The sequence below is a fragment of the Otolemur garnettii genome, unplaced genomic scaffold (assembly GCF_000181295.1).
Source record: "Otolemur garnettii isolate 467f Iridium unplaced genomic scaffold, OtoGar3 scaffold00071, whole genome shotgun sequence".
Classification (NCBI taxonomy): Eukaryota; Metazoa; Chordata; class Mammalia; order Primates; family Galagidae; genus Otolemur; species Otolemur garnettii.
Genome location: NW_003852466.1, coordinates 992,029 through 1,007,602, shown reverse-complemented (window position 1 = coordinate 1,007,602; position 15,574 = coordinate 992,029). Strand labels below are relative to the sequence as shown.

At 45.6% G+C, this 15,574-nt stretch overlaps 1 protein-coding gene across 1 annotated transcript in view; it reads left to right on the top strand.

The window, feature by feature from the left end:
• Positions 1 to 15,574, top strand: part of MUC16 (mucin 16, cell surface associated) — a 76,756-nt gene that overhangs the window by 36,694 nt on the left and 24,488 nt on the right. The window contains 16 exon segments of the mRNA XM_012807533.1: positions 2,566 to 2,690; positions 2,781 to 2,848; positions 4,377 to 4,549; positions 4,900 to 4,935; positions 5,141 to 5,200; positions 7,119 to 7,243; positions 7,527 to 7,594; positions 8,221 to 8,393; positions 8,507 to 8,542; positions 9,955 to 10,121; positions 10,405 to 10,472; positions 11,041 to 11,213; positions 11,314 to 11,349; positions 13,904 to 14,028; positions 14,120 to 14,187; positions 15,025 to 15,197. Of these exon segments, the coding sequence (XP_012662987.1) occupies positions 2,566 to 2,690; positions 2,781 to 2,848; positions 4,377 to 4,549; positions 4,900 to 4,935; positions 5,141 to 5,200; positions 7,119 to 7,243; positions 7,527 to 7,594; positions 8,221 to 8,393; positions 8,507 to 8,542; positions 9,955 to 10,121; positions 10,405 to 10,472; positions 11,041 to 11,213; positions 11,314 to 11,349; positions 13,904 to 14,028; positions 14,120 to 14,187; positions 15,025 to 15,197 (1,674 nt within the window).

The following is a 15,574-nucleotide window of genomic DNA, read 5'->3' as shown; positions in this document are numbered from 1 at the left end:
CACCTCCTCTGTGTCTGGGCATACAGCAGAGAACACAAAGGAAATAACAGTCTCTTCTCTGAGGGTTTACATTATCATGGTGATGATGGTGGTGGTGATAACAATAATGGTGATGATAATGATGATGATGATGGTAGTCTTGTTTATGAGGGGTATGATGATATGGTGATGGTGAAGATGATTGTGGTTCTGGTGGTAACAATATGAATTTTGATAGTGGCTTTTTTTGAAGCAGATGATGGTGTTGTGACAATAATCACAGCTATAGTGATGTTAATTATCATGATTTTCAGAAATGTGACACATAATCTCTAACATTATTGAGTACTGAAATGCATCAAATGCTATGCTCAGTACCCATCTACTACTAATTAATATGCTTTGAGAAAAATCTTCTATCATTATGGGCAAGGGAAGCATAGTATGCTTTTATCTATCATCTACTTTCAATCTGTTGAGATGTGTTTTACATAGTCTTATATTTTCTCTGGTTGTACCATTGTATTTATTTTTGTTGACCCCAATATTGAGTAAACCTCCTGGAAGGAGCATCTTTGTCTTACTTACTATTATTTCTCCATCATCTACCTTGTCAATGACAGATGTATAAGAAATACGCAAAATCCCCTGGAAGGAGCATCTTTGTCTTACTCGCTACACTACTTTTCTGTCCCTGGTTAAAATATTTGATAGTTCTGTCAAGTTCTACCCACGGCAATTATGTGACATCTATGTCCCTTCTTCACCCATGACATACATCACTCACTGATGTCCATTCTTTGTGATTTCAAAACAGCTTCAGAATTCTTACCACTTTACACCCCATGTAGTTGCTTCCAATTCAGATGAAGCTGCCACAAGACTATGGGAGAGAATATAAGAAAATTAGGCTCTTGTTTCTTACTGGTTTTCCTAGGAAGCCATCTGTAAGTTGGAAGGCTTAATTCAGCCTCTGCTGAGTTATGACTGAGACCACCTGTTTGATCCAAGTCCGCCCACACCTCCCTAGATCAATAGCCAGAAAAGTTCAACAACCAGTGTGGACTCCAAACAACACAGATTTATTTCTATCCTTTGACTTTGCATTTACCATCCCTCTCTACAGTTGCTCTTGGGCCAAAATTTCATTTCAAAATGAGATCCCTTCCTACATCCTTCTATTCAGGTTGTGTCTCTGATAATCTTCTTATATTTGGACCATTGGTACCTCACAATCAGTAGGGACTTTTCTCTCATAGGTCTCAAGGACAAGCCATGTAATATCAGGATTAAGAACACACACACTGGAATTCGGTGACCTAAGAGATGGGTTTCAGCCAGAACCTAACATGTGAGCAGCTGCCAACATGTGAAAAGTTTCTGTTATTTAGAAGGAGTAGGGTTCCACATGTAGAACACAGATGGAAGTTGACACCAGTGGATATTCACAATCCAAAGGGAAGAACAAGGCCTAGTGGGATCCCTGACAGAAATGGAGGGGTAACAGTGGGTGTCTCTGTGAAGAGAGTAATGAGATGATAATCCAAGCAAGGAAATTAGTTACAAAAGCAAGATATTGAGAAGTATCCTGGCCCCTCCCTTTCCTTTCAATCTACTTCTTAAGCATCAGAACATACAGATATACCCTGGATCCAGAAGATACCCTGGATCCATCATTCTCTCCCATTACCTCTTCAGCCTTAATCCAAGCTACCACCATCTCTTACCTAAACCCCAGCAATGGTTTCTGTGTTGACCTCCCTGCTTCCATTCCTGCCTCTATAATCTGTTCTCCACATAGCAACCAGTGGAAGTTTCTGAAAAATCAGCATCAGAGCTCATTTCTCCCTTGGGTAAAACCTTTCTGCTACTTCCTATTGTTATTACAATAAAATCTATTTTCCTATTCACAATCCATAATCCCTTAAGAATGTCATTCCTTTCTGATATCCCTGTGTGAGTAGAGGCTTTTTGATTTTGCCAATCTCTCTGTTACCTTTCCAGGTTTAAGAGTATTTGTTGGTTTGTTGGATTTTTAGGGTTTTTTGGTAGGAAATTCCCCATACTGAAACAGCTGGAAGAAAGTCTATTTTCCTACCTAAAAATATAGGTGACAATGTCATGATGATGACTCATGCATAGCTGGTGCTTGATAAATATTTGTTGAAGGATGAAAGGTACTAAAATTGCAACTGGGAATCTGAGACATGAGATTATGTCTAGTCACATAATTGGGCCAGTATGGGAGAAGTCTTGAGGCCTATGGGTGGCCCCAAATAAGGGTGCATGAGAAAAAAACAATTCCAGAACCAAGATTGCTTGAGCCCAGGAATTTGACATCAGCTTGGCCAACATAGCCAGACCCTATCTCAAAAAAAGAAAAAAAATTGAAAAGTGAATACATTCTAGATATTGAGTAGGATATTCTTACATGGTGGTTTCTGCCTGCATTGGATCAAGAACTGAGCCAGGTGGGAAATTCTGGTGCATAGACCCAGAGTCCATATGTGGGAAGGCTAGAGGAAGGCTGGACAGGGAACTTTAGCAGGGTCAGGCCAGATCCTCTTGTCTGCCTTTCCTTCACAGCCACAAGCTCTGCTCTGGTGCCCTTTACCTTTAACTTCACCATCACAAACCTGCAGTATGTGTCTGACATGAGGCACCGAGGATCTGCAATATTCAACACAACAGGGGAGACCCTGCAGCTCATGGTGAGTGTCCCTGAGCGGCCTGCTGCCCAGTCCTCCTCACTCCTACAGAGCTCCTCAGTGGTCACTCACCTTCTTCTCCTTCCTCCCTAGCTTGCTCCTTTGTTCAGGAACACCAGCATTGGCCCACTGTATTCTAGCTGCAGACTGATCTCCCTCAGGTGAGATACTGTAGGGGCCAAGAGCATGGTTCTCTGAAGAAGTGCTGAAAAATCAACTTGCAAACAGTAGATTAAATGGAGAAAGGGCATATGAATGTATTTAACATGTATGTACACATGGGAGCCTGCAGAATAAAGATCCACAGATAAAGGGGGAACCGTCCATTTTTATGCTTAGGTTCAACAAAGTATGGACAAATATGTAGAAACATGATTTGACCCAAGGGATATAATCTCATGCTAATCAACTGAAGGGGGAAACCCAGCAAGGCCTGTCCACCTGGATTCTTGTCTTCTCTGAGCAGCATTCCTTCCTTCTGGGTGTGGGGCAGGTTACTTTCTGGAAGGCGGGGGCAGGGGGTGGTTATGCCCTATAGTCGAACAAAGTTAGATTATTTATGTATGACCAGTTTTTACATATGAAGTCAGAGGAGAAAGTTACAATAATATTTTTAAAGTTTATAGTTGGCATTGGAGAAAAGGGGCTGTGGTTTCTATGACCCACCTTGGAGAAAAGAGATTCTAGTTTCTGTAGCTAGGCTCAGAATGAATGGGACTGAAAGAGAAGTGGGCAGGAAAAAATCAGAGAAAATCTTTTGCTTTTGAGGCCATATCTGAGGGCTTAATTTTGGAGTTTTGTTTTCTGAGCCCCTGACAATGCCGAGAAGCAATTGCACACTCTCCCACCCCTCCCAGTTTCTGTTCCTGAATCTCCCCATTTCCCCACCTGCCCAGTGTAGCAGGTGAGCCTCTCCTTGATTCCTATCCTCGGGACTTCTTTCCTAACTGACATGGAAAACATCCTCCAGAAGTGAATTCCCTCCCTGCAATTTCTAAGATTATTCTGTTGTAAGGAAATTTCAGAAGCAATACTGAGCAGTCTTTTTGGCACGCACATTTCATAATCTACATTTAAAGTGTTCAAAGGTGATGCACCTAGGGATCTGTGAGATCTCTTGGTTGCCCCCATCTGTTTTTATTTCCCTTGGCTTCATCTGAGAGCAGAGTGACAGTGGCTGCCACAGGGCTGCTCATCATTGGCCCAACATTAGTGCTATTTCATCTCATTCATCTATTGATCATTTATAGAGTCTAGAATTTTTTTTTTTTTTTGAGACAGAGCCTCAAGCTGTCACCCTGGGTAGAGTGCCATGGCTTCACTGCTCACAGCAACCTCCAACTCCTGGGCTCAAGCGAGTCTCCTGCCTCAGCCTCCCAAGTAGCTGGGACCACAGGCGCCTGCCACAAGGCCCGGCTATTTTTTGGTTGCAGCCATTATTGTTGTTTTGGCGGGTCCGGGCTGAATTCGAACCCACCACCTTAGGTGTATGTGGCTGGTGCCTTAGCCGCTTGAGCCACAGGCGCCGAGCCCTAGAATTTTTTTTTTTTTTAGTCTCCTTTTCCCCCCCTCTTCCACAAAAATTGATTTCAGCTTTGTGACTTTCCCAAACATTATTATTCTTGCAAGTCACTTTCATTATCAGTCTTGCATATGTGTTCCCATCCATGTGTTTCCCTCCCGACTCAGGCCAGAAAAGGACCAGTCAGCCACCAGAGTACATGCCATCTGTACCCTCCACCCTGACTCAGCAGGCCACAGGCTGGACAGAGAGCAGCTCTACTGGGAGCTGAGGCAGCTGACCCACAGCTTCACTGAGTTGGGCCCCTACAATCTGGACAAGGACAGCCTCAACGTCAATGGTTAGGGGCTGTGCTCCTTCCCCCAGGGATCTGCTTGCTCTCGGCTGTGTGCTCTGGGCTCATCACGCACAAGAGGTGTTTCTGGAGCTGTAACAAGAAATCAGACAATCAGAGAAGGGAACAGATGTACAGATGGCAGAGAGATTAACTGCAGATAACATGATGCAGAAATTCTTTCTTGTGCTCCAGCAGTGGTCTCTGGGTGTTATCTTCTGGATCTGTACATTGAGTGCATTCTTTAAGTATGTCTTAATAAATAAATAGATACATAGAAACAAGAGTGGGCCCCAGATTCTTACCTCTTATTCCTATCCCCTATCCTCATAACTTCTCATCCTCTCTTTTGTCAGGTTACACTCACCGGGTCCTGACCTCTACCCCTAGCAGTGAGTAACTTGGGTGCACGTACCACTTGCCTTGGGGCCCCATCTGCTCTGGTCTTTCGCCACCTTCATTCCCCAGCTCAGAGAAGACATGCCAGCACAGGCTTGAAGCTAAGCAAAATAAGGGTCTCAAGGTCCCGTGATGGGCTGTCCTTAACTGAGGAGGCTCTACCTCTCACACATTCACCTCACTCTGTTTTCTCCTTAGTTGTGATGGGCTACACTATGTCTCCTGCGACTTCAGGGACCTCTGTTCCAGTCTCCACAGGTAAGAGCCTCCTCTCTGTTCCTCTGTATGAAGTTCTAATGTCCTTGGCCAGTGGGAGATATCACCTGGGGAAGAATGACTCCCCAATCATTCAGGCAACAAATATTTATTAAGCATTTAATGTGTCAAAGGCCCTGGTAATGCAACAATAGAAAGAATAGAAAAGAGCTGTGGTCTTTGATGGGATCCTAGCAGAGAGAAAAAGCATGGCTGTACAGATAAGTATTGATAATCATCAGCACTGTTCTAACATGAATTATGTTGTGTGAAGGAGTCTCTTTCTCAGAGACTTACTAGGCAAGAGGTCTCCTCAGAGACTTAGCAAGTAAGAGGTCTCCTCAGAGACTTAGTAAAGAAGGGGTCTCCTTCTCAGAGACTGAGTCAGGAAGAGGGTCTCCTTCTCAGAGATTTACTCAGAGATGTAGTAAGGAAGGGGGTTTCCTTCTTGGGGACTTAGTGTGGAAGGGGTTTCTTTTTCAGAGACTTACTAAAGAAGTTTCTCAGAGACTTAGTGAGGAAGAGGTCTTCTTCTCAGAGACTTAGTAAAAAAAGGGGGGGTCTTTTACACAATTATAAGAGGGACTTTATCTAAGAATTGCAAAAAAATAAAAAGTAAACCCAGAGCAAAATATATTAAACAAATAACTTCAGAATATAAGGTCTAAATGAAACTGGAGTAAGATGATTTCTATGCAACTCAATATTTTCTGTTTTGTAGTCTGACTTGGGGTCAAAATAGGATTCTTGCTCAATGGTATTATTTAAAATAAAATGAGTTCTTTAAAAATAAAAAAGGGGTCTCTTTCCCTGAGGCTTAGTAAGGAAGAGGTCTTCTTCTCAGAGACTTAATAAAGAAGGTGTCTCTCTTCTCATAGACTTAGTAAAGAAGGGGTCTCTTTCCCTGAGACTTAATAAGAAAGGGATCTTCTCCTTAGAGACTTGGTAAGGAAGGGGTCTTCTTCTCAGAGACTTAGTAATGAAGGGGTCGCCTTCTCAGAGACTTAGAAAGGAAGGGATCTCTCTCTCATAGAGTTAGTAAGTTGGGGGTCTCCCTTAAGTAAGGAGTCTCTGTATTTTTCAGAGACTTAGTAAGGAAGGGGTCTCTTTCCAGAGACAGTACGAAAGGATGCTTGGTTACTTGGGCATGCTTTGGTTGGTCCAAAGTCCAGCTTTCCATTCCTGGCTTCTTACTAACCCAAGGAAGAGTCCATGCCATCCACAGGCCTTGCCAAAGGTCTAGTATGAGCTGGCATCATGATTGTCCAGTTTCTCATCAGCTGTGGCCTTCTGAAGACATTCTGACCACTGACCATTCAGGCCAGAACAGGTGTTCACCTGCAGGTTCACCAGGCTGGACCTGCCCATGGGCCCAGGTAGATGAGATAGGAGCACATATTCTGGGACCACAATGTTAAGCTTAAATTATTTAATTTCCCTTTGACTAAGTTTTCACATCTTTTAAAATGGGCATACTGCATTATCTCCCTCCAAAAGTTTTCCTCACACATAAATGAGTTACCATGTAAATAGAACACTTGCAACAGGGCCTGACACATAAAAAACGCAATATAGGTGTTTCTTCAAACAAATTATTTTAAAAATCAACAAATCAGTGGCTCTCAAAGAAACAGTTTTGGTGGGAAAAACCTTAGAGAGAAAAGATGTCTGCCTGGAATTTTAGGTACAAAAAGGGTCAGATGTGTTTATTTTCTGTTTCATGATGTATTTGACTCCAAAATACAATTTTTCATGCTACCTTACTGTGCCTCAGTTAACACTGAGTCTGGGGTGTCGTCCTTGAGGAAACTGAATGGAAACCTTCCCCAGCACTTGTAAATGAATCAGCAGGATGCCCCAGGCTCAGGTTCACAGAGCAAGAATAGAATTAGCGGACATATCTTTTCTATTCCCACTGCAGCTGTTGGCTCTCTCCTAATGACATTCACCATCAACTTCACCATCTTGAACCTGCATTACAATGAGGACCTTGATCACCCAGGCTCTTGGAGGTTCAACACCACAGAGAGGGTCATGCAGAACCTGGTGAGAGCCCTACCCACCTCTCACCAGACCCCACCCTACCTACTTACATAAGTACCACCTACTTCTCCTTTGCCTGGAAGAAGGCCCGCATTACTTGTTCCCCCAAAACAGAAGACCTACTCACTGATACTAACCCTGCCCACGTCACCTGTGCCCCACCCACTGATGTAAGCCCCACTCACCTCACCAACACCACACCCTTGGAAGACCCCACCCAATGGTGCCAGCCCTATCCACCTGGCTTCTGCTCACTTTTACTTTCCTCCCTCTCCCTCTGCCACAGCTCAAGTCCTTGTTCCAGAACACTAGCATTGGCCCTCTGTACTCCAGCTGCAGATTGACCTCGCTTAGGTGAGACCTTAGCATACTTGCCGGAGCTGCCCCATGTGCTCCTAGGTCCCCAAATTTTGTCTGCTTCCTTCCTGTCCTCCCTGGACAGAGGTGGAATTTAGGAGGTTCTGGTTCCAGGCCCGAGGTGTCTCCTGAGCCTACCACCCTCCCTACCTCAATGAGAGTTTCTGCAGAGCCCGTATGTAGGATTGAGCCCCTGCCCTGGTCATTCCTCTGATCTGAATTTCCTCCTTCTGTCCTTCCCTTTGAATAATAAGGCCATTTCCTTTGGGTTTTATATTCTCTCCCCAGGGTTTCTTTCAAGATAAACTTGCCTCCTCCACTTGCCTTAATCCCCAGTGCCAGCCTCATGTCTGAACTCTTCTATCCCTATCCCATGAGGATGCATGTTGCACCCTTGCAGTTTTTAAAATTCTTGTATCCATGACTCTGCTCACAGTCCAAAGCTGGTTGGAAGTTGGTGCACTCAGAGAATCTAAGGGTTTCTTCTCACCTCTCTATCAGGCTTCTCGTTTCCTCTGTCCCTTTCCTGCACTTCCCCTAGGAATCAGAGCCCCTACCAAGAGATCAAAGCCCCTACCAAGGCAATCCATTTACTGTCCTTCCTTTCACCGGTCTTCCCCCAGGCCCAAAAAGAATGGAGAAGCCATAGGAGTAAACACCATCTGCAACCTCCACCCTGACCCTACAGGCCATGGGCTGGACAGAGAGAAGCTGTACGAGGAACTGAGCCAGCTCACCCACAATGTCACCCGGATAGGCCCCTTTAACCTGGACAAGGGCAGTCTCTATGTCAATGGTGAGAAGTGCCATCTGTGCTTTGGTACATTTTAGAGCCCTCATCTCCCCCTTGTATGCCTCCCTTTCCCTCATCCCCCTCTCTCCTCACCATTTCTTCCTTTACCTCTTCAGGTTACACCTACCAGACCCAGACTACCATTCCTAGGAGTGAGTGATTGGAGGTTTCATATGTTTCTACCATCTCCTTTAAGTCACATCCCTTTGGAATAAAAGAGCTAAAGACCCCACTGCCCCCACTTTATACCCCGCCCATCCTCCAGCCTGGGATGAACAGAGACCTGCCTATTCCCTAAAATGCTCCAAGCTGAGCACTCCCTCCCTGGCATCTCCAAGGTGGTGGGTCTCCAGTCCATGCACTTGGATTGTTCTCTCCCAGTTTCAATGATGGCCACAGTTTTCTCAGGTATGCTGACCCCCTTCTCTAGTCCCACAGGTAGGAATCCTTCTGTTCCCAGGGACTCCTGTTTGTCACAGGAGGAAAGAGGTGGAGTTAGGGGTGGGGCCCAAGGTTGACTCCTGAAAGATCTGACACGGGTATCCCCAGGTCCCTGAGAACCCCTTGAAATACCAACCCAATTTCAGCACCCACAATCCTCAACTACACTTTGTAACCTGTTTCTGAAACCTATGGATGGCTCCTGGCTTCTAAATCATTCTCCAATACTTAGAAAAGTACAAAGTAAAAGATCTATTTGCTGAGAATACATTTCATCACTGGTCAAGTGTCCCAGAAACCAATTCAGTAAAGAATCAATTCTTTAGTCTGCCCAATGAACTAATTGCTCTTTATCTTGTTTTAATACTCAATACTTCAATACTCTTCTACTGAATATATGACTTTGTTCTTGTTACCAATTCTTTATGAATATGTTCCTCCCTGGCAATATTCAGTGGACATAGTCATTTCATTTTAGGAGCATTTTAAGCAATGTCCAGCTTGTCAAAATATAAGGACCATGGTGTTATTACTACTTTTCATGAACATTTTGTATGTGTTTGTTCCCACTCCCAAACTTTTTCTTATGAAAATTATCGAAAATGCTGAAAGAATAATGCAAGGATCATCTATCTGTCCACAACGGGCAGATACGCACAAAACATGCTCTCACATACACCCCTTCCAAACATCTACCAGCTCCTTCAGTGCCCCAGTTTTGTGAGGAATACCCACATACATCTGGGAGACCAATCTCAGAATCACTGAGGTCCCCAGCAACCACTTTTTACCTTTTTAAAATTGAAAAATAGTAGCATCTTCCTCAACTGGGAATCACCTCTGCAGTTTTGCCTAGCTGCAGAAATGCCACTAAATTTTGGTTGAGTGATTAAGGGAAGGAAAGTAAGTGAACAATTCATAAAAATAAGTCCAAATGATAGGCTGATACCTTCAAGCTTTGTAACTTCCAAACTTTTCCTTCCTTAACTTGTAGCATGATGGTCTAATATTCACATTGCATTAGACTTCAAGGTCCTTGAGTCATTTCCATGGACTCTAAAGAGATGGTCACTAGTCTCAGGCCAATGGCCCCACACCATCTCTGTTCCTATATTCCTCCCAGGCCTGACTCAGCATGGCCTATCCTCTCCCTCTCCTGCTGCAGCCACACAAACACCTCTGGTGCACTTCACCGTCAACTTTACCATCACCAGCCTGCACTTCAGGAAGGACATGCAGCCTCCAGGCTCCCCAAGGTTCAACAATCTGGAGAAGTCTCTACAGATCCTGGTGAGAGCCCTGGCCACCTCACTTTACCCCACCCAGGGTACTGCCCACCTACTCTGTCATCCCTATACTGTTATGGCCCTTCCCACTGGTGTGACTGTACCCACTGGGGCTGGCTCCACCCACACTCCATCCCTACACTGGTATGGTCCCGCCCCCTGGTGCAGCTGCACTCTCTTACTCCCTCCACTGGTGTGGCCCTGCCCACTGTTGTGTCCTTTGCCCACTGATGGCCATTTGGCCACTGCCTCTCAGACCATTTTTTCTCTTTCTTTCCTCTCTGAAGCTGGATCTCCTGTTCCAAAAAACCAGTATCAGCCCACTGTACTCTGGCTGCAGACTGACCTTGCTCAGGTGAGACCGTAGAACAGCCAGCTAGAGCTGCCTCAGTTGTTCCCAAGCCCAGAGTTTGGTTGCCCTCCCTGCAGATGTCCTCAGCCGAGGTGGAATTCAGGAGCAAGTTGTCTCCTGACCTTATCATCTTCTCACCAACTGTCCCCTCTGCATAACCAATCAGCAGGATTGGGCCACTACTCTGGTCATCCCTCCAAATTGCTCCCTCTGGCCTCTTTAGCAGTGAGGGCATTTCCTTTGGGTATTAAATTCTATGCCCTGACAAACATGCCTTCTCCACTTGCTTTAATCCCCAATACCAGCTCTCTACTTGTCGTGTATGTAAGTTCTCTGTCCCCATGCCATGAGCATGCAGGTTTGAGTCTTCCAATTTAATAAGAATTGGTGGATCTGTAACTCTGCTCACAATTTCAGACTGGCTGTGAGTCTGTGCATTCGAAGAATCTAAGTCTGACTTTTCACCACTCCACCACACTTGTCATCTCCTCTAGCTCCTTTTTGTCCTCCTTCCATGAGCTTTAGGGATCCTCCTCCTTTTATTGTCATTCCCCTCACCCACTCTCCACAGACCTGAGAAGAATGGGTCAGCCACTGGAGTGGACACCATCTGCACCCTCCTCCGTGACCCTACAGGCCATGAGCTGGACAGAGAGATACTATACCAAGAGCTGAGCCAGCTGACCTACAGTGTCACCCAGCTGGGCCCCAGAACCCTAGACCAGGATAGTCTCTATGTCAATGGTGAGAGGCTTTATTATTTGCAGCTCGTCAGATCCCACACCCTCTATCCTTCTATTTTTCTCTCACCTTCTACTCAACCTTTCTCCCTCCACTTATACAGGTTATACACACAAGATGAAGACCACCACCTCCAGCAGTGAGTATTCTGGGCCTTCAGGCATCTTTACACCCTGTAAACTGCTTCCATCTGAGTCCTAGGAATAGGACTTAGGAATAGAAAAGGTCATAATCCCACTTCCTTCACTGCACACCCCCACTGCACCCCTTGTCCTGAATGAACAGGGATCTGTACCCTCACATGTTGGCACCTCTTCCCTGGGATCTCCAAGATGATAGAGTTTCCAACCCAAGTACTTAGGGTGTTTACTCCCCAACTTCTCAAGTGACAGTGTCAGTATCTATGGTGCAAGGCCATGTGGCATGTGGGTCTCCTATTCCTCACTGTGCTGAAGCAGGTCCCTGCATCTAGTTCACACTTTGAGCAAAGAGTACTTTGAGCAAAGCCTTTCTCTCTTCGGGGTTAGGGATTATAATACCTGTCAGGAGGGGACACTGTCTTCCATTAAATGACTCACAGCTGCAATGGTCCATCCACCAATGGACCATCTTTCCAGCTTACCCAGTGACCAAGTTGCCCCCTAATAGAAGATCTTTCCCTTCTCTCTTGTCTCTATAGGTTACACCTATCCAGTCTCAAGTACTTCTGCCAGTAGTAGTACATATTCCAGATGTCTATGTGTCTCTGACCACCTATCTCCCTTCTGCTAAAAAATAGGAGCCTCTCAAGTGGCCAACCCTGCCGCCTATTACTCACCCTTTACATGGAAAGAAATCTAGGGACATGTATAGAAATGTAACCTGGTAATGGGATGACCACTTGAGGGCAGGAATTTCAGACTAGCATGGCATGGACAACATAGCAAGACTCCATTTCTGCAAAAAAAAAAAATGTAAAAATTAGCCAGGCAAGGTGGTACACGCTTATAGTACCACATACTTAGTAGGCTCAGGCAGGAGGATTACTTGAGCTATGATAGCACCACTGCATAAAGCCAGGATAATAAAGTGAGACTCCATCTTGGAAAGAAGAAAGAAAGGAAAAGAGGGAGAGAGGGAGCAGGGGAGGGAAGGAAAAGGAAAGAGAACAAAGGAAAAGGAAGCAGGGGGAAAGGAAGGGAGGGAGGGAGGGAAGAAAGAGAATAAAGGAGAAGGAAAAGAATGGAAGAAGGAAGAAAGAAAGAGAAAAGAGAGAGAAGAAAAAGAAAAAGGGGAGAAGGAGAAAGTAAAGGAAGAAAGGGAGCCAGGCATGGTCACTCATTCTTATAAGCCCAGCACTTGGGAGACTGAGGTGGGTAGATTGCCTGAGATCACTGGTTCAAGACCAGCTTGAGTAAGAGCAAGACTCTCTCTCTAAAAATATAGCCAGGCATTGTTGCGGGTGCCTGTAGTCCCCTCTACTTGGGAGGCTGAGGCAAGAGAATTCCTTGAGCCTGAGAGTTTCAGGTTGCTGTGAGCTGTGACACCATGGCACTCTACCAAGGGTGACCAAGTAAGACTCTGTCTCAAAAAAAAAAAAAAGGAAGGAAGGAAGGATGGTAACCCAGTTGGTGGTGGCAAGAATCGCCTGCCCCCCCTCCACACACACACACATTTCTCTTAGGATACTTTCCTGAATTCAAGCTGACTGTGGCACAAGGACACACAAATTTTTACAACCCAAAGCAGCTCCTGACCCTTGGTCCATGCACCTCCTGGTTGCCACTCAGGTCTCCTCCTCTAAACCTGCTCCCTCCCCCTCATCACCAAAAGCAGTGGTAGAGCACCTTTCCATTGGCTCACCTCCTACATCCTTATAACACCAAATCTCTTATCTTCTCCTTTAGGGAAATCCCTCCAGCTCCCCATTTCTCTGCATCTGCATCACTTAATCTGTTTTCAGGCCACCATGATTTTTCCCTAGGATGATTGCAGTAGCCTCTATTCTGCCTCCTACTGTTTTCCACAAAGTAGTTTGCCTATCGCTCCCAATGTGTCTACATCTGTATAATTCCTATCTTGCTGACGAGCTCTGCACCAGGCTATCTGGTATATAAGTCACATCCAAACGCCTGTTCTGGCTCCCTCTTCTGGACTCAGAGGATCCCTCCATTCTGACATCTATGTCACTATAATGAGTGACCATCAAATTCCTTGGGTTAACCATGCTCATCCAAGCCTTTGCCCAAGCTGTTCCTTCTGCATGGAGGGCCCTTCCCACTTGCTTGGCTCCTCTTAGCCTAACTCTTCCCACTGCTGTTGTCCACACCTGAAATGATGCTTCCTCTTGGAGGCTTTTTTTCCATCATTGGCTCAATGTCCCTCCTGGATTTCCACAGCCACCCTCAGTCTCAGGCTTCCTGTGACACATAATCATCTGGTCACCTCCCTGTCTACAACATCATAAGATTATGCCCTGTTCTTGTTTGGACCCACAGAGCTCATCACAGAACCTTGCACATATTTGAAGCTCCATAAATGCTTACTAAATGAATGTGAGGTCTTGGGAATTCCAGAAGGTTTTGTGCTTTGGCACCTGCACTCTATCTCTGTACTTAGTCCACAGCTAGTGCCCCATAGACAGGGCCAGAACAGCCTTGGTCATCATTACTATGGCCTAAGCTGAACATCTCTCTCTTCCTTCCCCACTGTAGCCACTGGCCCTGTCCTGGTGCCCTTCACCATCAACTTCACCATCACCAATGTGAAGTACACAAATGACATGGAACATCCAGATTCCTTACAGTTTGACAAAACTGAAAGGGTCCTGCAAACCTTGGTGAGGGCCTCCAGATGACATCCAGCTGCCCTCACAGCTGCCTGCATTGTCTCTCAGCCCTTCCTCACCTCCCTCTCTGTCTTCCCATCAGCTCACGTCCTTGTTCAACCAGACCAGTGCAGCCTCTGTCTATGCTGGTTGTAGACTGGCCTCGCTCAGGTGAGATCCTCCCCCATGCTGGCAAGAGCCACTCATCAAACTGAGTGGACTCTTGTGCACTGGCCAGGAGGGCCCAGGGAATGCTCACACCACAAGGGCTTTCAACCGCCTACCTTTGTGCCTCTTCATGCTCAAGTGGTGCAAACACTCAAGGCTTTAGAGGATGAAATGTGTTCAGTTTATGGCTTCAGTTCCAAACCTACAGGCCATGGATATGTACCAGTCAGTGGCCTGTTAGGAACCAGGGCACATAGCATCACTATCTCAGCTCCACCTCCTGGTCTTTCCCTCTCCTCTTTCACTCCCAGTCTGTGGAAAAATTGTCTTCAATGAAACTATCCCCTGGTGCCAAAAAGTCCCTGGTTGGTGTCCTGATAGGAACCTGGAGGTGAGCACTAGGAGGTGAGCAGCTGGAAAGCAAGTGAAGCTTCATCTGTATTTACAGCTGTTCCACATCTCTCACATCACTGTCTGAGCTCTGACTCCTGTCAGATTCTCATCCCTGCACCCACTCCCCAACCCCATGCATGAAAATATTGTCTTTCATGAAACTGGTTCCTGGTGCCAGAAAGGACCACTGGTTTATGGACTCTAGATGATACTCTGTTTTAAATTAGGGTTCTCCTCACAGAAGAAGTGGGACAATTACATATCATATCTGCAAATTCTAATTAAACTGTCTTCTTTCCCCATTTGAGGGGTGTCACAGATGAGAGACACTTAGTAGACCCCCTTCCATATTGTCCTACCTCCTTCCTCCCTCTCTCACGCTTTCCACACCCAGAAGGCTCAGGACCCTCCTTAGGATTCCACATCTCCATGTCCTTTTTTCCCCAGGCCTGCAAAAGGTGGAGTGGCTACCAAAGTGGAAGTCATCTGCACCTTCCATTCTCACCCTGCGGGCCCTGAACTGTACAGAGAACTGCTGTACTGGGAGCTGAGCCAGCTGACCTATGATATCTCCCATCTGGGTCCCTTCCAGCTGGATAGGAATAGTCTCTATATCAATGGTGAGGAAACATGTCAGAACCATAGGCTTTTTCTTCCATTCTTGTGATACTTTGCTAAGAAGAACATTTTCTAGCTCCATCTATGTGAACATGAAGGACGTAAGAAGAAGGAGAAAAAGTATCCAATGTACACACCCCTATTATGAACCTAATTTATACCTTCTATATGAAAGCTATAACCTAATAACAGCCTAAGAATACAGGGAGAGGGGAGGGAGAAGGGAGGGGGGAATGGGTGGAGGGAGGGGGATTGGAGGGATCACTTCTGAGGTTTATCTTACAAGGGTACACAAAGTGAATCTTTCTAAGAGTAGAATTTGAATGTTTTAAAACAATAACTAAGAAAATGACGTGAAGGCTATGTTAACCAGTTTGAT